At 49.3% G+C, this 21141-nt stretch overlaps 1 protein-coding gene across 4 annotated transcripts; it reads right to left on the bottom strand.

Moving 5' to 3' along the window:
• Positions 1-6061: 6061 nt before the first annotated feature.
• Positions 6062-17381, bottom strand: Alad (aminolevulinate dehydratase). 4 transcript variants are annotated; one of them, XM_023723386.1, is made up of 13 exons: positions 17280-17373; positions 17008-17088; positions 10571-10747; positions 9694-9744; positions 9163-9259; positions 8548-8683; positions 8346-8429; positions 8157-8245; positions 7816-7871; positions 7644-7731; positions 7481-7567; positions 7046-7175; positions 6062-6220 (listed from the first exon to the last, which is right to left on the bottom strand). In XM_023723386.1, exons 3-13 carry the CDS (start codon positions 10681-10683, stop codon positions 6159-6161), a joined length of 993 nt encoding a protein of 330 aa, XP_023579154.1. In that variant the 5' UTR covers positions 10684-10747; positions 17008-17088; positions 17280-17373; the 3' UTR covers positions 6062-6158. The 4 variants fall into 4 exon arrangements, with proteins under 4 accessions (XP_023579154.1, XP_023579153.1, XP_004638539.1 ...); XM_023723385.1 differs by lacking the exon at positions 17008-17088 and adding an exon at positions 12638-12840 and having other exon boundaries at positions 17280-17371; XM_004638482.2 differs by lacking the exon at positions 17008-17088 and having other exon boundaries at positions 17280-17381.
• Positions 17382-21141: the final 3760 nt, after the last annotated feature.

The following is a 21141-nucleotide window of genomic DNA, read 5'->3' as shown; positions in this document are numbered from 1 at the left end:
AGCCACCATAGCCTGGAACCACTGGGCTGGCACTTCCTGATCTGGGGAGGCATCCTTCACACAGACCACAATGCCTGCAGGCAAAAGGGCCCCTCATTCTTCCCAGACATGAAGCTAATTATCACGTGACCTGACACCCACAGTTTTGCTATTGCTTGTTGAGAGGTGTTATGGCACAGTGGTTAGGAGTACAGGCCTTGGAGTTGGGGGCCACACGGGTCCAAATCCTAGCTCTGGTTTCTTGTACAGCTGACACTCTAACCAGTTCTGCCACAAACTTATTGAGTGGCCTTGAGTGAGTGACAAATGCTATAGATGCATCTTCCTCATTGCAAATGACCCCATGCTGACTTTAGTATTTCTCCACCATTTGGAATCTTTCTCTCCTGTTCCTCTTACAGGTTCCAGTCTCAGTAAATGGCCCATGAAGCACTTGGAAGTCAAGCCCAGCTTTTCCTCACATTTATTACCTACTGAACACATCCTAAACCCATTTCCTTCTCTCCATCCCAGTTACCACTTCAGTCTGGGCCACCAACATTTCTCATCTGTACTTTGTGAAAGCACTACCAAAATGATTTTATCAAACGCAATTTGACTCATTCCCCTGCTCCTATCCTTCAAATGTCTTCCCTTGTTCTTGAGGCTGTGTCTTTCCTGGTCCTCCTGTCATACCAGCCTTGTGTTCCTCCAGCCTAATGCCTCTGTATGGCCCTTTCTTCTGCCTGGGGTGTTCTTGCCCAATCGTGCCTTTGCTGGGTTGCTCATCCAAATGCCAGTTCTTTGGGGGATGTATTTTCTAGTCTTTCAAAGCAGGGCAGTTTCTGGTGGCCTACTTCCTAACACCTAACATGTCCTTGGTACATTTGCACCCTGGCTCTCTGGGAGACTCAAGTCACCATGTGCTTCCTGAAGGTTGTGGATGCATTTGTTTGAATCCTTTGGTCTGTTTGTACCTACAGCGGAACACCTGTCTCCCACCCTGGGTGCCTAGAACACAGCTGGCACCTACACTTGTGTGGCAGTGATGGACCTGGGTTGGCCTAGAGCAGCAACAGTGAACTTTTTAAGAGATGAGTGCCCAATGCGCAACCCAAAGCCCACTTATTTATCGCAAGTGCCAACACTGCAATTAGTCTGAATACTGAAGTTTTAGTTAAGAAACAAACAAACCTCATACATTAACGTCATTTATCTTAAGAGGAAAACAACGCATACGCCATAGGCTCACCACCACTGGCCTAGAAAAATATTCCCTTTTACACTAATCTACCTCCTCCTCCCCCGTCCCCCTCCCCCTCTTCCTCCTTCTTCTTTTTATTTGGTTGTTACAGTGTCTAGCTACATAGCTTGAACTAATAGTGATCCTCCTGTTTTCAGCCTCCCCAGTGCTGAGATTACAGGCGTAAACCACTATGCCCAGACTCTGTGGCTGGCCCAACCTCCCTTGGGGGTGGGGCTAGTGCAGCATGTGGTGCCAGGATCGAACAGCAGTGCCTAAGCCAGCACTTTAGTCTGCTGAGCTATCTCGCTGGCCTCCTTTTCTTTTTATATTGAGACAGGGTCTCATTATATATTTCAGGCTGGCCTCAAACTCACAATCTCCCTGCCTTACCCTCTTGAATGCTTAGATTACAGGTGAGTCCATAAGGCCCACCAGAAACAATCTACTTACGGCTGATAAATTCAACGACACACCTTCGTGTCCTACTTTCAGGTATTATTACCTCTCCAGCCCTGTGTTACAATTTAGTTCAAGGGACCTTGTCTTTCTCTTCTATAAGGATCACACTGATCCATTATGTTGCTATTAATCTGACTGGACCAAACAAGCAAGGAAGTAGCAACTACTCTGGATTTGTCAGTAAAACATTTGTGTGCCAGAGAACAGGAAATAAATCCAACTAAAATTCAAGCTACCACCTAAAATTCTACCTCAGTGCAATTTCTCGGGGGCCAATGGTGTGGGGCATGCTGAGATATCCCTTCTAAGGTGAAGGATCAGTTATTGCAACTGGCTACCCCTACCACCAAAAGTAAACAAATTTGCTTTGAAAGGGGTGTCCGTGGGCCCTTTGAGAAAAGCTGCCCAGGGAACTGGTTTCTTGGGATACAGTTTACTACGCTCTGCCATCCAGGCATTCCAAGGCCTGTGCACCACTGAGTAGATGCAGGAGGGCCTAATTTTGCTTTAGCTGGCTCAGACCTTGGCCTCATCTATGTACTGGTTTTACATGCACATAGCCGTGGGTCAGGAAGGCTTCCACCCAGATATCAGGAGGCTGAGGAGGCCAGGCAGCATGCCTGAGGGGCAGTGTGTCAAGGTGTGAGTGTGACGCCAAAAGTGCAGTGGAGAAAGTTGGAGATGCTAGGAAAATCTAAAGGAAACTGCAAGGCTGGGCCTGGTGGTGCACATCGGTAATCCCAGCACCTGAGAGGCTGAGGCAGAAGGATCGCCGTGAGTTTAAGGCCAGCCTGAGATTCACATCAAGTTCAAGACCAGCTTGGACTACATAGCAAGACCCTGTCTCAAAAAACCAAAAAAAGCTGCAAGGAGTGAGCAAAGGCAGCCCGAGAAACCACAAGGGCCACCAGCACTGGCAATGTTAGAGGCAGGGCTGCCCAAGCCTTTTGGAGCTTAGTTTCACATCCTGCCCTGGGTGCTGGGCATGGAACTCCAGGTTTACATTTTTCCAGCTGGGTTTCAGTTTTGCTGCGGTCCCAACCACTTTCTAGCTCCCTATTAGCTGTGGGACTCATAGCTAAGAGCTTGCCTTCAATTGCAGCGATTTGGACTTTTCATCAAGGTGGAAACTGTTAGGACTTTCGCAACTCTTAGAATTGGACTAAATGCATTTTGCATAAGGGGATGTGGCAAGTCTTTTGGAGACCAGTGGTAAGATATTATAGTCTGTATCTAGACGCCCCACAAAGCCTCATGCACTCAGCTGAGGGGCTTTTGAGAGATGAATGGATTACCAGTTTACAGTATTGGGAGGTGAAGCTGGCTGGAGGGTCCCTGGGTGCATGGCCTGAAAGGCCCCCTCCTTCCCTTGATCTCGCTCTCTCTGCTTCTGGCCACATGAGCTGTTTCGGCTCTGCCATGACATCCTACCTCACAGCCAGTGAACGATGGGCCGAAACCTCTATGAACTATGAGCCAAAAGAATAAACCTTTCCTCCCTTAAATAGTGGGTGTGCCAGGTATTTTTATTATGTCCCAACAATGAGAAAGTACCTAAGATTGCCACTAAGAGCTGGAAGGGACCAATGTGATTTTAGAAGATGTTAGGAATTTATAATTTTAAATTCATTCGACATTTAAAAAGTGGGTTGTATTGCATGAGACTTGCTTTGGCTCCACAGTGAGATTTCCTGTCCCTTTACAGGTGGGCAGGTGCTCATCACCTGGCCTTCCCCTTCACTGAGGCTTAACTTTCACTGTAGGAAAACATATGTGCCAGTTTTAGAAAGATTATTGAAACTACCCAGGTCATTTGCTACAGCCCAAATTCAGGCAGGACCTCTTGCTTCCTCCTGTTCCCTTATTCTGCACTACTCGTTGTTTTGTGTTTTTTGAGACAAGGTCTTGCTCTACAGGACAGGCTAGCTTTGAACTCACTATGTAGCCCAGGCTGGCCTCAAAATCATGGTGATCCCCTTGCCCCAGCCTCCAAGTGCGGGGATTACACATGCGCCACTATGGCCAGATGTCTCCACTACCTCTTAAAGCCTTAGCAAAATCTGCTAATTCTGTCTCTTCAAAGTTATCTGAAGGTCTGGGAATGGGTGTGGCTTGGGGAGGGCACCAGCCTCCCTCCTGTGAGGGCTGGGTTCAAGTCTGAGCTGGAAAGACAAACAATAAACAAAGCCCAACTTCCCCCCAAAACACACAAACCTTTCAGATCACTTGCCAATCAGATCAGACACAAAGTAAAACGCAAGCTTCCTACCACAAGTGGAATCTGACCTTTCCAACCTCCAGCCCCACTGCTGGACTTCCTCTTCCTCATCTGCTTGCATAACATTTTTTTTTTTTTTTTTTTTTTTTTTATTTTTTGGAAAAACCGGGGTTTGAAAATTTTGGGGTTTTTTTTTTTTTTTTTTTTTTTTTTTTTTTTTTTTTTTTTGCGGAACCAGGAATTGAACTCAGGCCCTTACTCTTGCGAGGGAAGCGCTTATTCTACTGAGCCATCTCCCAGCCCCTGTAGTTTGGACTTATAGTGATCCGCCTGTCTCAGCCACCCCAGCACTGGGATTACAGGTGTATGCCATCATGCCTGGTTTTAGTGGCTGGCACAGCATGCCCGTGGTTTTGGGGTGGCATGGCATTTGGTACCAGGGATCGAACTCAGGTCCTTATGCTTACTAAGCAGGTGCTTAGACCTACCTACATGGCATTTTTGTGGACATCAAGCAGTTCATGTGGCCTTGATTTGTAAAGATCTTTTCTTGTACAGATCTCGGCCTCAGAAAGGGCTTCCCAAGGCTGGGCGTGGTGGCATAAGTCTGTAATCCTGGCACTCAGGAGGCTGAAGCAGGAGGATAGTTGTGAGTTCAAGACCAGCCTGGGCTACAATACAAAGTAAGCTCAAGGCCAGCCTGACTTGCACAGTGACACTGTCTGAAAGACAGTGCAGAAAGAAAGAAAGAAAGAAAGAAAAGAAAAGAAAAGAAAAGAAAAGAAAAAGAAAAAGAAAAGAGGCTTCCCAGCCATGTTCTCAATGGGGCCACTCCCGTTAGTCTCAGACCCTTTCCTTCCTTCAGGCCCTAACAAGATTTATAACTGCTATTTATTTATTTAAGACAAGGTCTCACTTTCTGGGTCAGGCTGGGCTCAAACTTGTGGCAATCCTCCAATCTTCCCTGCCACAGCCTCCTGAGTACTAAGATGACAGACAGGCACCATCATGCCTGGCTGTCATTACCTTATCAGTTTTTGTTTTTGTTTTTTGTTTTTTTTAATCTGCTTCTCCCTTTCTTGTATACATTAAATGAAGTGACAAGTTACAACCTGTCCTGCTATATCCCCAGCACCCAGAACTGCACCAGGGCACAGAGCAGAGGTTCATATAGAAATACCTGGTGAATAAAAAGCCTCTGGCTGGCGTGGTGGAGTATGCTTATAATCCTAGCTACATCACTTGGGAAGCTGAGGATCGGAGATTATGAGTTTGAGGCCAGCCTGGAGAAACTTCGCAAGAGTGTCTCAAAATAAAAGTCTAATAAGTATTGTGATATGGCTCAGTGATAGGGAGCTTGCCTTCCATGAGCAAGCCCTGGGCTTCACCCCTAGTACCATCAAAACCAAAACTAAAACAAGCAAACCACCTGGGTACAATGGTATGTACCAGCACTCCAAGAGGCTAAAGCAAAGTGGATATCACACAACTGAAGCTTGAGCCCAGCCTGGGCATTGTAGCAACTTCCTGAGACAGGTTCAACATACAAATTAAAAAATGGCAGGGGTGCAGATCAGTGCAAAGGCCCTGGGTTCAGTCTCCAGTACTGTGGGAAAAAAGCCTTTTTGGTGGCGGCATCTCCTGCCAGCAGGAATTCCTCTGCTCCTGGATTTTGATCTTCATTCATTCACCTCTGAATCCAGGTCCAGGGTGGAACAGATCTCAGGCAGCCTGGGAACACTGGCCGTCTGGAGAAAAAGGCTTCCCAAGGAACCATAGCACAACTGGCCTCTAAACCAGGGACGTGAAGCTAGGCCTCAATCCTGCACCCAGAGCTGCTACTAGAGGGCCAAGGTTTCCTAAAGCTTTTTGGGATGGCACACTGGACAGCTGTCCTCTTGCCCAAGGCTCCAAGGCCTTCTTCTCCAGGTGCCACCAACCCTGTGCAGGAACTCAACTGCTGCCCAGCTGAAAGCACACCAGAGGAGAGTTGGGGGCAAGGGGTGATGTCAGGGCTGCACGGGGCCAAGCTGGGGGCCAGGGCTAAGGGAGCCAGTGGTTCCCTCAAGAAGTGGCTGCAAGTGGTAGATGAGCGCGGAGGCAGAAACCAGTCAAGGTGCTGGGTCCCCACCAGCATGGGAGCAGGAAGAGGGCATGGCCACAGTTCTAAAAGCAGAATTTACTTTGGCTTTCACTTCACCAAGGCCTTGGGAGTTTTCTCGAGTTCTGGTCCTTGGGTCCTGCACCCTCTCTCCATCATTTCTCCTTCAACCACTGCAGCAGCTGGGGTGTGTAGTAGGTGATGATGACATCGGCACCTGTGCCAGGAGAAGCAGGAAGCAGGCACTGGAGGCGCATCAGCTCCTGGCCACACCTCCCGGGAGAGGGAGGCCACGCGGGAAGGCCACCATGATAAGGCACGGCCTGTGTGCTTGCAGCTCTAGACCTTGGTAAGTAATTTCCTCTGTCTAGGCTCCGTTTGCCGATGTAGGCAATGCAGTGAGGGAGACAGTTAACTGTCAATTCCCTCCTGTGTGGCACAGGGAAGTCAAGACCCTGTCCTGCAATGAGACTTGCTACAGGCATTTCCTGGTTGAAGCCTTTTCTCTCCCCACCCCATCAGCCTGCAACATCTGGACATGCTGAGCCTTGGCCCCTCTCCTCCCACTCCATCTCCCCACAGCAGCCAGTGCTTTGCTTCCTGTTTCTGTGGGCCCTTCCAGGAAGCAGGGAGGGACAGGGTCTGCTGTTCAATCCCAGGCTTGTCAGCCCAAGGCTGGAGCCTACCATGCTGATGAGGATGGTGGGCTATGCAACTCCTACCTGCTCCCACTGACATGGTGACAACCTACACAGCTGCACACATGATCGCAAGCCCAGGACAGCCAGACATCCTCCACCTCATCCCTAGTTCACAGATAAGGACCCTGAGTTGAGAGAAGTGGCTGCCTCAAAATCTCACAACCAAAAAAGTAATGGTCACTGTTCCATGTTCTGTTCTTCCGCATCCCTTCCCCATTCTGCAGCTGTCTAGACAGCAGGTGTATGAGTCGAGGCTGTCCTGTGGCTTGGTTTCTTTATCTGGGCAAAGTACACCACAGGCCCCATGGCAGAGGTCACAAACCCCACCCCTGCCTGCTTACCTGCTCTGCGGAAGGCAGTCATGGCCTCCAGGACAGCAGCCTTGAGATCAAACGCCCCGGCCTGGGCTCCGTGCCACAGCATGGCGAATTCTCCAGACACGTGGTACACAGCGAGGGGGAGTTCGCGGTGCTGCAGAGGGTAGTGAAGGCACAAGGGTGGAAGGGGAAGATGGGTCTGCTCTGAGGGCCTCTTCCTCCCTGACCAACCTGTGGCTATCATGGGCCCCATTCTGAGTCCTGGCTGTGGGTGGCTGAGCCTGTTCTAAAACGGTTCCCCCAGGGCTTTTGAAGCCTCTTGGGAGCCCTGGAGCAAAGAACTCCTGTTTGCAGACAGATGTCTTCAAACTCTTAAGGTTCCAGAGTCCTAGACTCCAAGGCCCAGCACCCTCAGATAAACTCTCCCCACCCTGAGCCCCCATGTCTCTTTGTGCTCACCTTGTCCTTCACTTCCCTCACGACATCCAGGTAGGGCATTCCTGGCTTCACCATCAGCATGTCAGCTCCTTCCCGCACATCACGGTCCTAAGAACATGGGTAAGTGCGGGCAGCAGCCATGGGGGCAGAAGTGTGGGCTGTGGGGCTCAGGGCAGGCACTCACCACTGCACGGAGGGCCAGGCCTCGGGCTCCGGGGGGTAGCTGGTAGCAGCGGCGGTCTCCAAAAGCAGGGCTTGACTGAGCTGCATCCCTGTGAAGCAGAGTCTCGGTGGGCTCCAGCTCTGGGCTAACAGACCTAGGATTTAACAGCAGACCCTTGCCCTTCCTCACTTACCGGAAAGGCCCGTAGAAGCAGGAGGCAAATTTGGCGCTATAGCTCATCACTGATACCTATGAGGACACAATGGGGGTCTGGGCTCAGTTAGCATCTGCCAAAGTACCAGGCTGATGTGGAAAGGGGAGAAAGGACCTCGGCTAGGAAACGGAGTGCCTACACACCAGTGTCACCAGAGCACCAGGCCTCAACTTCCTCACCTAAGGTAGAGGCTGAGATGGGTGACGGCCTCATCTAGCGCTATTCTCAGTTCTCCAATTCTTGGCACATATGGGGACAGGGCTGGCCCAAGCTTTGTCTCCTCCCCACCCCTCAACCCACCCTGCACTTCCCACCCGTACCCTGTTGCCAAGTCCATGTGCCATCAGGGCCTCCTTGATGGCTCCCACGCGTCCATCCATCATGTCCGACGGGGCTACTACCTGACATCCTGAGGGGCAAAGGGGGGCCTTCAGAATGCTGGGCCCCTCCTACCCACTCTGCCACCTCTCTGACCCAGAGATGCCCATCCATACTGGGGACTCACTCACCAGCCTTGGCGTAGGCCAGTGCCACCTCTGCCAGCCGCTGGCGGCTCTCCTCGGCCCGGAATGTTCCATTCTCATCCAAGAGCCCTGTAGGGCAAGATGTAAGGATGTTGGGAGTTCTTTGGGCCCTGGATGGTGCCCACCCTGGGGAGAACTGGCAGTGGGTGTGGGTGTCAGCAGGGCTGGCAGGAGGGAGGGATCTCACCGCAGTGTCCATGGGAGGTGTAGGGGCACAAGCAGACATCACAGGCCACCAGAAGGCTGGGGAAAGTCTTCCTCAGCACGTGGATGGCCTCAACAGCTGGAGACTCCTCAGAGTCAGCTGCAGAGCCCCGCTCATCCTAGGGGCAGAGAAAGGAGGAGGACAAAGTGGTATATTTGCTACATAAGCCTTCGAGAAGGCATCCATCAAACAGGTGGGAAAGCTGGTGGCTGCCACGGTACAGTGCAGCCCAGCCCCCTCCTCATATAGCTGTTGCAGCCCCTGGGAGAGAAGCACGAGGATCAACCTCATTTGCAGAGAGGGGACTGGCTTACCCCATCAGGGTGTCTCAGCTCTATGTAGTGTCCTATACTATATGAGTGCTGTTTTAGGGACAAATACCATGACCATTCTGGATGGTCCCAAGGCCAGCACAAGATAGGAACAAGGACATGGTCAATGCAGAACCTTGGCCCACCCTTGCCCAGCCTTTTTTTTTTTTTTTTGTGGAACCAGGGATTGAACTCAGGCCCTTGCACTTACCAGGGAAGTACTTATTCCACTGAGCCATCTCCCCAGCCCCTAGCCTCTCTTCTTAACTGTCCTGTGATGCTTTACCTTGGGAACTCTGCTGGGGACACCAAAGATGAGGACACAACGCAGCCCGTCTTCTACCAAAGGCCTCAGCATCTCTTCCAGTCGGTTCACACCATACCTAAGAGGGGACAAGCAGTGGGTCTGAAGGCAGGCAGGTTCCCTGGTCCTTCTACCATGTGCTTCTGCTAAGAGTCAAGCTGCACCTGGCCCCAGGAGGGCACAAGTCGTGCAGTGTAGGGCAGGGCAGGGCAGGGCAGGGCAGGGCAGGGCAGGGCAGGGCAGGGTAGGTAACCACCAAACAGGTGGGAGAGCTGAGGCTGCAAGCAGCAGGGCTGTGCAATGGTAGTGACTGGCTCCTCTGCTGAAATACCAGCTCCCTGTTGGCAGTGGAGCCCTAGTAACAGGCATTCATTACCGCAGGAGGCACCTCCTGTGCACTGCAGGGACACCCTTCTCTCTACTAGCTGAAGTCTGCTTCCCCAGGTTTCTCCCTCCACCTGCTAAATCTCTCGCTCTCCTCCATTCCCTTGCCCTCCCCTCCATACCTCCTACCTGGCCACTCCCGGAAGGCTGGCGATGGGCTGGACATCATCTGGAACATCCCTGCAAGAGTGGGGCTGGGCTTTGGCGGCTGTGGGAAGGGCTGGTAGTGAAGGGGTAACTGGGAGAGAAGCTGGGGAGGGTTAAGGGTGGAAGGGTCCAGCGTCTGGCTCCTCCACCTGGCCAAGGCTAGGGCCTGAAATAACAACAGCAACACCAAGAAGAACAGCGACACGCAGAACAAGTACACTGAAGGAACAGTAACCACAGGGAGAAGCAAGGCGGTAAGAACTTAAACGCTGAAGTCAGTCAGGTCTTGCTTCCTACTCAAGGTACTTTCTGAGAGGGTGACTCTGGCCCTGCTGGATTCTCTCTTTTAGCATCAAACCCTTCCCCTGGATCTTGGTTGGGTTCACTCATTCAACCATTACTGAGCACTTATGATGTGCCAGGTAAATTTCTAGGTACAGATGACACAGTACAATTGACGTAGTTCTTTCTCTCCCTGTTTTGAATTTAGTTTTGTGTTCTTTTGAGATAAGGTCTTGCTATGTGGTTCAGGCTTGTCTCAAACTTACTATGTCACCAAGTACAGCTTATGGAGGCTCTCCTGCCTCAGCCTCCTGCTGAGACTCAGGGATGTGCCACTGGCTTTTGCTTGGGCTTTATCATAAAAGCTCAGAATGTCAGGTAGGACTAAGTCTTTTTATTTTACAAATAGGATGGCTGAGCTCTGTTCACCATTCCTAAGGCCACTACCCTTAACCCAGTAGGCCAACTCTAATACTGAGTCTCCAAGGGACAGCCCACCTAGCAATACTAATGCTGCTCTTACACACACCTACCCACCTGGGCAGATCACAGCCCGGGCCCATTCTTGGTGACTCACGTGACAAAGACAGGGTAGATGAGGTTGGAGGCACTGAGGGTGGTGGCGGCTGCCTGCCAGGTCCGAAGCAGAGGGTGGAAGTAACCGCTGTGCAGAACAGACTGGGGCTGCATGGTGGCGCTCAGGACAGTCTGCTGGCCTTAAGAGAGCCTGCTGGGGTGTCTGCTGTGTGCTTAGCTGTATGGGGGTGCAGTAGAAGGAACATCAGACATGGTCCCTGTCCCCAGGCGATGGTTACTTGGGGAAGACATGCCCTTCAGTCCCGCTAATCCCATTCCCATGGTTTACTTTGTTGGCTCTGACCAAGGAAGAAGAGAAATGCAAGGAAGCTTTTACAAGTTTTCTTGCAATTCAAACTTCATAATATAACATTTGGGCTTGTAGTTTATATAAATGCCATTACAAAAATTTACTTATTTGATACAGGGTTTCACTACAGAGTTCAGACTCATCGATCCTGCTGTCTCAGCCTCCCCAGCACTGGGATGACAGGTGTGTAATGTGATTTTTGAAGCCAGCAGGGCATGACAAGGATTCTGGGGCCAGCATGGCATATGGTACTGGGGATCAAACTCGGGTCCTTGCACTTGCCAGGCAGGCACTTGGGCTGCTGAGCCTTCTCCCCAGCACCTTTATTTTATTTTTGTGGTACTAGGGATTGAACCCAAGAGTTTGCATTCTGAGATACATCTCTACTCTTTTAAAAATATTTGTCTTGGCCAGGGATGGTGGCACATGCCTATAGTTCCAGTACCTGAGAGGCAGAGCAGGAGGATTGCCATGAATCTGAGCCCAGCCTGGACTACCCTGTCTCAAAAAATAAATAAATAAATAAATAAATAAATCCAAAATTCTTAAATACAGAGTTTCCCTGAGTCACAAAGTTACACAAACTTGAACTTGTTAGCCTCCCACCTCAGTCTCCCAGGGTGTCGAGATTATAGGTACGCACAGCAGCATCCAGATTATTATGGGTATTTATTTATTTATTTATTTATTTTTTGTGGAACTGGGGATTGAACTCAGGCCCTTGTGCTTGCCAGGCAAGCACTTACTCTACTGAGCCATCTCCCCAGCCCCTATTATGGGTATTTTAAAATAAATTTATTTATTTATTTATTTATTTATTTATTTATTTATTTATTGTTTTGAGACAGGGCTTTGCTATGTAGTTCAAGCTAGGCTTAAACTCACTATGTAGCCCAGGCTGGCCTCAGACTCATGGCGATCCTCCTGTCTCAGCTTCCCAATGCTCGGATTCCAGGTGTGTATCACCATGCTTGGTTATGACTGTGATTTTAAAACATCATGTCGGGGCTGGCGAGATGGCTCAGTGGTCTAAAAGCACCTACTTGAAGCAGGCTTGGCAAAGCACAGGGACCACGGTTCGATCCTCCAGCACCACATGCCAGCCAGCCCTGCCCCCTGGTGGGCTGAGCTGGCCACACACACACACACACACACACACACACACTAAATAAATAAATGTTTAAAAAAAAAAAAAAAACATCATGTCAGGAGTCATGTATGACATAAATGTAATCCCACCACTGCAGGAGGCTGAGGCAGGAACACTGTAAATTTCAAGACCAGTCTGGTCAACTTAGAGAAACCCTGTCTCAATAAAACGTGTGGGTTGGCTAGAAATGTAGCTCAGTTGTACAGAGCCTCCATGTTCAATCCTTTGTGACAGGGTAAAAAAGGGAGAATTTTCTAGTACTTTAATTTTATCAGAATCAATGGACTGGAAAAAAAAGAATGAAAATAAAAGAATCAGTCCTGCCTTCCCTGTATGTACCTGGAGAAGTGCTGACCTGACTAACATTTAACTTCCAGAGACAAGTCCAGATGAGCAAAAAGAAACCCCCCAGCCACTCTCCCCCAAGTGGAGATCACTGTTAACACCATGGGGCATGGGTTTCCCATTTCTCCAAGAACATAAAGAGCACACAGATGCCAGCCGAGGGACACACACACACCCTTCCTTCCCCCAGAGAGGCCACTAAGGCTCTTCTGCAGCCAGGCGGAACTTCGCCCTGCTCTCTGAGGCAGGCCCTTGCCCTTCACCTTGCAGGCTGGACTCTCTCCAGGGCCCCAGGCTCTCCTTCCCTCTCTGCTCGGCTTTCTTCCTGCCCACGCATTGCAATCTCTTACACAACAGGTATCTGTGGACTGTCTTATCTCCCTCTGCCCAGGAGGGGAGTCTCCACAGGGCTGGGTTTGGGTGAGTTCATCTTTGTCCCCCACTCCAAGCTCTGCCCATGTGGACTCTGGCACAGTAAATATTTAATTACACAAAGACAATAAGCTCTACATGCCAAATAAGCCATGTTTTTGTGTTTTGAGACACAGTTTTGCTGTGCAGTTCAGGTTGGCCTTGAATGTACTATGCAGCCCAGATCTTCTAAGAGTTGAGATTACAAGTGTGCGCCACTAGGTCTGGCTATAAGTGATACAAGGCACAGGAAGTAGGGAATTCACGTTTCCAGGGCACCGCGTGTGTGCATGCCAGGCCATCCTAGGCACTTTCACAGGTGACAGTGCACCTTGGGGCAGAGGAGCCGGCCACATCTGAGCACGGTTCCAGTGCGCACTAAGGCAGCAGGAGGGGCTTGCTGAAGATGGACCTTGCTTTTGGTCTTACAGGATGCACAGGTTCAGCCTGGCATGGTCAAACGACAGTGTTCACTCAGCAAGGGAATAAAGGGAACAAGGGGAGCTGAGCGTGGCTTGGGTTCCAGGGACTAGGCAGGATGATGGGAGGGGAGGGACAAGTGGGGCCAGACTGAGGCCAGGGAAGTTTCAGAGCAGCGAATGGGGGCATGGCCTGGTCAAAGCCTGGCTTTAAGAAGATAAATCTTGAGGCTGAGCAGAGCAGACCGGAAGCAGAGACGCACAGAAGCTGGGGGGAGGCAGTGGGAGGTGGAGAAGGAAAGGCCATTTCCAAGCGGCCAAGAGTCTCCACAGCACACATGGGGATAGGGCAGGAAGAGGGCATAGGAAACCACCCTGGGGAAGAGGCAGGAGCTTCATTTCAGACATTTCCTTTTGCAGGTGCCTGGCCGAGTATGTAGGAAGGGAAAAGAGAGCCACAGAAATCAAGGGGTGGCAGGCCCAACTGCAATGGCTCCTTGTACAAACATGACCTCACAGCCCAGGGGAAGCAAGGACTTGCTCAGAGTCACACAGCAGGTCAAAAAGTAAAACAGCAGGACCAGCTGCTTTTGGCCTCACCGGATCCCCAAGGGATCCTTCAGTTTGTGGGTGCTACCTTTCTGTCCCATGTCTCTGACCCTTTTAGCTTCCTTCTGCCCAGCCCAGGGGCCCATCTTATCCCATCTCCTCCTTGGTGGGGTTTGGATTATCAGGAGCCACACAGAGACCCACCCTAGCCCACACCCCTGGGTGAGCCAGCTGCCACACAAGAGCAGGCCAGGCCACCCACAGATATCTCTGGGAGGTATGATGGGCATTCAGCAGGTACGAGGTCTCTGTGCCTTTTGTGTGACACTGTGCTCTCCTATCTGCCAGGAGTTACCTCACATAAGAGGGGCTGCATAGCTTGCCCAAGACCACACTCTAGTTAGTGACTAAGCCAGAATTTCAGTTTGTTGTAGACTTTTACGGATTATTTTCTATATTACTGGTAAGCATCTGATTCAGTAGGTATCTATACTTTCTGCTTTGAGCACCGGACAGAGGGAATAGAAAAATAGTCTGAGGCATATGGCCCTGCAGTGCAATAAACTGTTTTAACTTGCAGTGATAAGGAAACAGAAGTTCAGAGGGTTATGTGACTCCCTCAGGGTCATTCTGGAGAGTCAAGTCTAATTCTGAAGCCGAGCCCACACCCTGACTGATCTTCTTGAGGACAATTTTTTTTAACAGGGCCCTGGCTTCTGGAATCCTTAGCTGCATTCCACTGGCCTCAACTCTGAAGCAGGTGACAGAGCAACTATCATTTTCTGTCACAAGCAACTGATAGGGGTCTACTAGGAGCAGCTATCAAAGTTTCCCTCAGCAGCCTGGAAGCGGTATGGAGGGTAAAAGTGTGGGCAGGGGCTCATGAGAGCAATTCTTCTTTGATATGGTTTTCTATTTTGGGTCAGAGAGAGATTTGATTGAAAAATTGGGTTGAAATTGGATGTGTTAGTGCTAGAAGAATTAAAAAGTTGAAATCACCCATCCTATGCAATCTCTTACACCTTAATGTGGACAGTAGGGTGCCTCAGAGAGGCCACAGGACTCAGTGACATTATAAAGATTGAGGTCCAGACCTAGGAACTAAGCCCAAGGATCCTGGCTTCCAGTTCAGTATGCTGTGACCTTTACCACAGTCAGAGGGTTATAAGAGGAACTTAATGCACCTGTGCAGGGCCTAGGCTATAGCTCAGGGGCACAGTGCCTGCCTGGCAAGTGTGAGGTCCTGAGTTTGATTCCTGGTTCAAAACAAAACAAACAAAAAAAACACCCCACACCTGTGCAGTAGGAAAGGGGCCAGAATTGCAGGGCCAACGCCAGGCTAGGAACTTGCTTTCTGAGAAGTCCCTCAAAATTTGGGAGATTCCCACATGCTGGGAGAGCACCTCTTTCAAACTCAAGGAGCTTGTAAAACTCACCTTAAATTTTATATCACAACCTTATGAGGAAAAGCCACCATGAAGTCCAGCCCGCATTAGAACAGGTTTCACTGGTAAGCAATACTGGGTGGTGTAGAAAGCACCATGTTTCAGGGTTGGCCCTAGGTTTGGTGCTCTGCACTGTAATTTGGGCAACGTTGGTGGCCTTTTCAGACCTTTCACTTCATAATACATGAAATGGGCTGATGTTATCAAATTTGCAAGGTTGTGGAGATTAGAAATAGGGATGGGATATGTGTCTGGACCCAAGTATGGAACCTTTAGCTGCTTCTAAGATTATCCTGAGTAGGGCTGGGCTGCAATGAGATCTCCAGGCACAGTGCTGTGCATCTTATCATGTCCCTAGAGAAGAAGACATTTTTTTCAAACCCTGTGGGCCACAGACTGTTCTAAGATATCTGAGGGTGTAGCACAGATGCCAGGGTAGAAGGGTGGCCCATGTGCTATGGGAGGAATATGCATCTCTAGGAAACAAGGACAGCTTCATGGAAGGTGAGATTCTGAAGGACAGCTTTTCAGCTTGATTGTGAAGGTCTCAGGCTCCTTACAAGGCAACATTCTTAACCTGGAAGTGACTTAACTTGGACCCTGACAAGTGGCCACCAGGAGGGGCACAGAAAGATCTGTAGGGCTTAAGCATTCCAGACTGTGCTCTGCTGAGATTCCAGAGGCTGAGCTCTTGGCACAGACAGTGGGTAGCTGGTGCCAGGTTTGGCAAGCTCTGCACTGAGGCAGGCAGGAGAGCCAGCTAGGCGAAATGGCCAGCTTGAGAAATCCAGAGCCCCAGGAGGGCCCAGGACATCAGCTATCAGGCAGGTCTGTAAAGGGACCAATCCGCTGCCTGTTCAATGAAGCTGTATTTCCTGAATATCTATTTCGTGCCCCCCACCATGTAGCAGTACTAGACTGAGGGCTATAGAGAAGAATGAAGTTGTTTTGGTGAGGCATGCCTGTAATCCTTGCATTCTGGAAGGGTGAAGCGGAAAGATCACAAATTTGAACCCAGTCTTGGCACCTTAATGACTTAGGGTCTCAAAGTAAAAAAAAAAACAAAAAACAAAAAACAAACTTAAAAAGGTCTAGCGATGTAATTCAGTACAAAGGCTCTGGGTTCGCTTGCCAGTACTGCAAAAGTAAATAAAAGAAATAAAAAGAATGAAACCCCTAGTGTTTTGAAGATCCTTTCTCTTTTTTAAATTTTGCTTTACTGGGGATTGAACTCAGCACCCTGAGCTTGGCAGGCAGGCGCTTATTCTACTGAGCTATCTCCTTGGCCCAACTCACTCTCTTCTAGCTCAGCCAGCTGGAGCTACAAGGCCAGGCCACCTTCTCTAAAGATTCCTAGAACATGCGGGCCAACAGGCATCTTAAACTTGTGGATTACATCAATTAACCCTGAAAGTGGGCATCGTTGCAAACCTGAGCTTGAATTTGGGTCTCTAGCTGCCCAGCTCTCAAGGTCCACCACGATCCTTGTACTGTACAGCCAGATGTCAACATTTCTTTCCAGCAGACAGGGGTTTAACTGCTCCAGATGAAGGAGTGGGAAGAGGAAAGGGATAGACTTGTGACTAGACCTGGCTGCCTCTGCTGGCTGGGTGGTTAGGTATGTGGGATCTGGGGTCTGATAGATGTGGGCACAAATCCTGGTTTTGTCACTTTCCAGCCCCATGACATCAATTTCCTCATGTGGTACACGGAGATGTGAACCAACCTCAATGGGCTGTTGTACGGACTGAATGGCCCGAGGCTCGCAGCGCCTAGCACCAGCGCACCAGCGGCTCTTATTGTCCCCACCTCCCTCCTGGAGGACGCGAGGCACCTCCACCTCCGCACTCTCACAGCGGCCTCGGTGGTCTCGGCAGGTGGGGTGGGCCCCTGGAAGGAGACGCGGGGCAAGCAACGTAGGTTGTTGTAGGATCATCAAGCTCAAACAGGGGGTCTCCGTGCCCCGCTGCAGCCCTGGCGCTCCAGGCGCACAGCACAATCTGGGGATTCGGGGTGCAACAGCCCGCCTCGCCCTGGAACGACCCTCCAGGCCCGCCACCTCTGGAGCCCGCCCAGCTCACCAGTTTCTCAAACTGCTCCGGGCCGCTACTCCAGCCGCCGCTGCTCCAGCTTTCGCAGCCGCCCGCTCAGGTCTCCCCGGCCCACGTGGGGGCGGGGCGGCTCACCCGGAAGCAGCTCCCCCCCGCCCCGCGCAGGCCACGCCCCCCGCCGGCCTTCTCGGCGCTTACAGGTCCCCAGCAGCCTGGCTGTGGTCCGGCAGTGTCTGTCTCCTTAGAGGCCCGGCCAATCAAGTATGCGGGGAGCCGGGGGTGTTGGTGGGGGAGGTGCGGCTGGAGAGCCTGCCCCCGCCCCCCCAGAAAGGCCCGAGAGACCCCACGTGGGGCGCGGGAACTGCCGCGCGGCGAGGCGGGGGTGAGGTGCGAGGGGGGGACACCTTGATGTGACCTGTCTCCGGACGGTTTGTCCCTGATTTGACCCTGGCTTCACTTTGTAGCCTCTCCCGAACTGGCCGCCAGTTCCTATTTTGATGAAAGAACAATTGGATGATACCGTTAGAACAACACGGTCATGCTTTACACAATAGCTAAGTCCACTTTAGCGGACAAAACACTTTAAAGTTCTTGAGTTCAGCGCCAGAATGCCCTCCGCGTTTTCAGTGAAGATTGATCCCAGCCTAATTAACTACCCAGGTCCTACTGTGTGCCATGGGAGATGAGTTGGGAGACGTGACGTAATAGGCGCGGGTGTTAAAAAAAAATCTCTGTAAGTTTGACAGGGCCTTGACTATGATTGGCACAAGGAGAGACCTGACCAAAGGCCTCAGGGGGTTGGGGCAGTGGTGTGTGGGAGGGAGGCATCTGGCAGGTTAATGGGGCCAGAAATGAGAGAAAGCAAGATCAGTTGGTTGCCAGGGCCTGGGTGGCCAAGACAAGGGAGTAACTGTTTAATGGGTTAACTACCTCAACCATTTAAAATGGGTAATTTTATGTTTTGTGAATTTCATCTCAATTTGCTGGAGGCCAAGCTAGCCACATAATTCAAGGCCATTCTGGATGACTGGAGCAAAGCTTTTAAGAAAAACAAAAACAAAACAGAAGCAGAAACACCCAAATGTCATTGGGATACCTCAGGTCTCATAAATATGTGGTAAGATCCTTACAAAACACTTCCCTCTAAAGAGACTTAATATTCCATTGGTAAAAATAGGAGGCTAGACAATAGAAGTCATTTTTTTTTTTACTTTTTTTTTTTTTTTTTTTTTTGGCAGAACCAGGGATTGAACTCAGGCCCTTGCACTTGCCAGGGAAGTGCTTATTCCACTGAGCCATCTCCCCAGCCCCTTTTTTTACTTTTTTAATCTTCTCTAAATTTTTCTTTTATTTATTTTTTTCCATAATTTTATTGAGAAACAAATAGCAATGAGACAGTTTCAAACCAAATTGGTAGGACAGTTTCAATAATTAACACATTGCATTAGAAGTGGTTTAGAATGGGTTATGACAGAACCCTCCTAATTCCCCAGATCCACATCACAGTCTCTGGGCTTACAGGTGCCCACTTCAACAAATACAAAAGGAGGGGCTGGAGATATAGCTCAGTGGCACAAGCGCCTTCCTGGCAAGCGCCAGGTACCGAGTTTGATTCCTGGTACAAAAACAAAACAAAACAAAACAAAACAAAACACCAAAATATGAACATGATTAGCCTAGCTGTTGGGGAAAACTGATGGATGATCTTAAGTTGCTAAAATTCTGTTCAGGAAATGGTGGCACACACCTATAATACCAACTGTGAAGCAGGAGGCAGGGGGATCTCTGCAATTTGAGACCTAGCCCAGACCAGCCTGGGCTATATAACAAGACCCTATCTTTAACAATATCAATAACAAAAATAATACTTTTAAATTATAGCCCCTCTCTCAGGAAAGTTTTTCTTTTTCTGGTACAGTATTGGGGATTGCACTAGCCTATAAGGTACAATAGTTGTGATTAAATAAAAAACTTACTACAGCAAAAGAGTAATTGTCATCAGTTCCTTTTGTTTCCAACACATGTATCCCATCATCCTTGCCACTTTAGAAAGTCCTTTGTTGACTGTCTAGTTGCTGTCATACTTGCCTCGATGTTTTGATATAACAGTTTACCTTTCACGGTCATTTTGACTTTAAGGAAGAGCCAGAAGTCAGCATCGTCTCCAATGGACAAGGACAGTAAGAACACATTGTACTGTTTGTAGAAGCTTGCTTTTCCATCGGATGACACTCAACAGCAGTGTTCACTGTAATTTTGATCAACACTCACCAAATAGGACTTGCAAAACTGCTTTAGAAAGCATCAAGAGAGGGCCAGCCTGATAGCTCAGCAGACTAAAGCACCTGCTTAGGTAGAGGGCAAGGGCCAAAGTTTGATTCCCAGCATGCCTGCAGGACATCCTGAGCCAGTGATGGAGACAGGGCACGATGGTGCCCACCTGTAATCCCAGCACTTGGGAGGCTGAAAACAGGAGAATCATTACAAGTCCAATCTATGTAGTGAGACCCTGTAGACCCTGTCCTAAATACAGAAAAAGTAAGAAAGAAAGCACCAAGAATGCTGAGAGTGTGTGTGTGTGCATGTGCGTGTGCGTGTGTGTGTTTGCTTTAAGGGGAATTAATGGTAATGTCTTTTATTGCAATAATTTAATTATTCACTGTATTTCTGATTCTTTGTATATCTTCAGCCATTTTCTATTTTGCTTGCACATATAGTCCTATCCAGACTGAGACTACAGGTATGTGTCCCTATACCCATCAAAAAACATTTTTCTTAGGAAGCTAAATTTTGGTGATTAATGGGGTATGATAAAATTACCATAAGGAAGGTAATTTTTTTTTTTTTTTTTTAGACAGGGTCTTGCTGTGTAGTTCTGATTGGCCTTGAAATGGTGGCAATCCTCTTGCCTCAGCAGTCCAGTGGCTGGGATTACAGGCACAAGCATGCCCTACCACACCTGGCCTTTTTTTTTTTTTTTTTCTATTTTGGGAAGTAGATTAAACTAGGTGAGCAGTCCTTTGAGGGTTTTGAATAAGGGTGTGGATTTGATTTCATAGGCAACAGGGAGGGACTGTAATCCAGCTATGTTCCAGAAAGATCCACTTGGCAAGTAGAACACAGGGGTCACATATGGGAAGCAGAGACAGGCAGGAAATTAAGTTAAAAGGAAGCCTCAGTTCAGAAAGGGCCTTGAAGCATTGGCCTTGAGTGGTGCTCAGGGGAATTAAGGATGTTTCAGCTGGGGAGATGTTTTAGCTCAAGATCTAAGGGCCTGTCTGGCAAGCACGTGGACCTGGGTTTGATCTCCTGTACCACATGCTGTGTAGGTCTGGACACGGGTGCCTGCGTATGCCTGTAATCTCAGTGCTGGGGAGGCTGAGACAGGAAAATCACGGAGTCCAAAGCTGTGTAGCAAGCCCCTGTACCAAATGTTAAAAAAGAAAAAGAAAAAAGGATGCTTCTTCTGTGTAGAAGGAAAAAGCCATTAATATCAAGTGACCGGTGGGGTTGTACCTTGGTGAAACATTTTTAAGTTTGATTTGAAAAAGCTACATAGATAGGAGGTCATACATAGTTTCAGTTAAGTGACAATGGAAGTAAGAGCAGTACTGCTTAAAAGCATTGACGATGCCAGACACAGGACAGCCTCATTAAATAAGGGTGTGAACGATGTAGTACAATAGGGCGCCCAGGACCACCAAAAACTCTTGCTGTGGTTCAACAGCAGCATCTGCTGGTCATTCAGGGTGATGCAGCATTCTGTGTTTACAAAGGTCTGGCCCAGGTCACCCCAAATAACCTGCAAGGCTCTGATCAGTGGGTTCTCTCCAAAAGCATATTCATGGTCTTCACTTTAAACAAGAAATGTTCTTTTTTTTTTTTTTTTTTT

The sequence above is a fragment of the Octodon degus genome, unplaced genomic scaffold (assembly GCF_000260255.1).
Source record: "Octodon degus isolate 3935 unplaced genomic scaffold, OctDeg1.0 scaffold00098, whole genome shotgun sequence".
NCBI lineage: Eukaryota > Metazoa > Chordata > Mammalia > Rodentia > Octodontidae > Octodon > Octodon degus.
Note: the sequence above shows the minus strand (reverse complement) of the source record. Positions and strands in the feature narration are given on the sequence as shown.

Bases quoted from the DNA above. Each gene is read 5' to 3' on its own strand.
- Alad (XM_004638482.2), bottom strand. From the start codon at position 10,683: ATGCAGCCCCAGTCTGTTCTGCACAGCGGTTACTTCCACCCTCTGCTT. The intron at 9,260-9,693 runs GTAGGAGGTATG...GTCCCCTCTTAG, and splicing joins AGCCTTCCGGGAGTGGCCAG to GTATGGTGTGAACCGACTGG. The intron at 7,872-8,156 runs GTACGGGTGGGA...GTGTCCTCATAG, and splicing joins CACATGGACTTGGCAACAGG to GTATCAGTGATGAGCTATAG.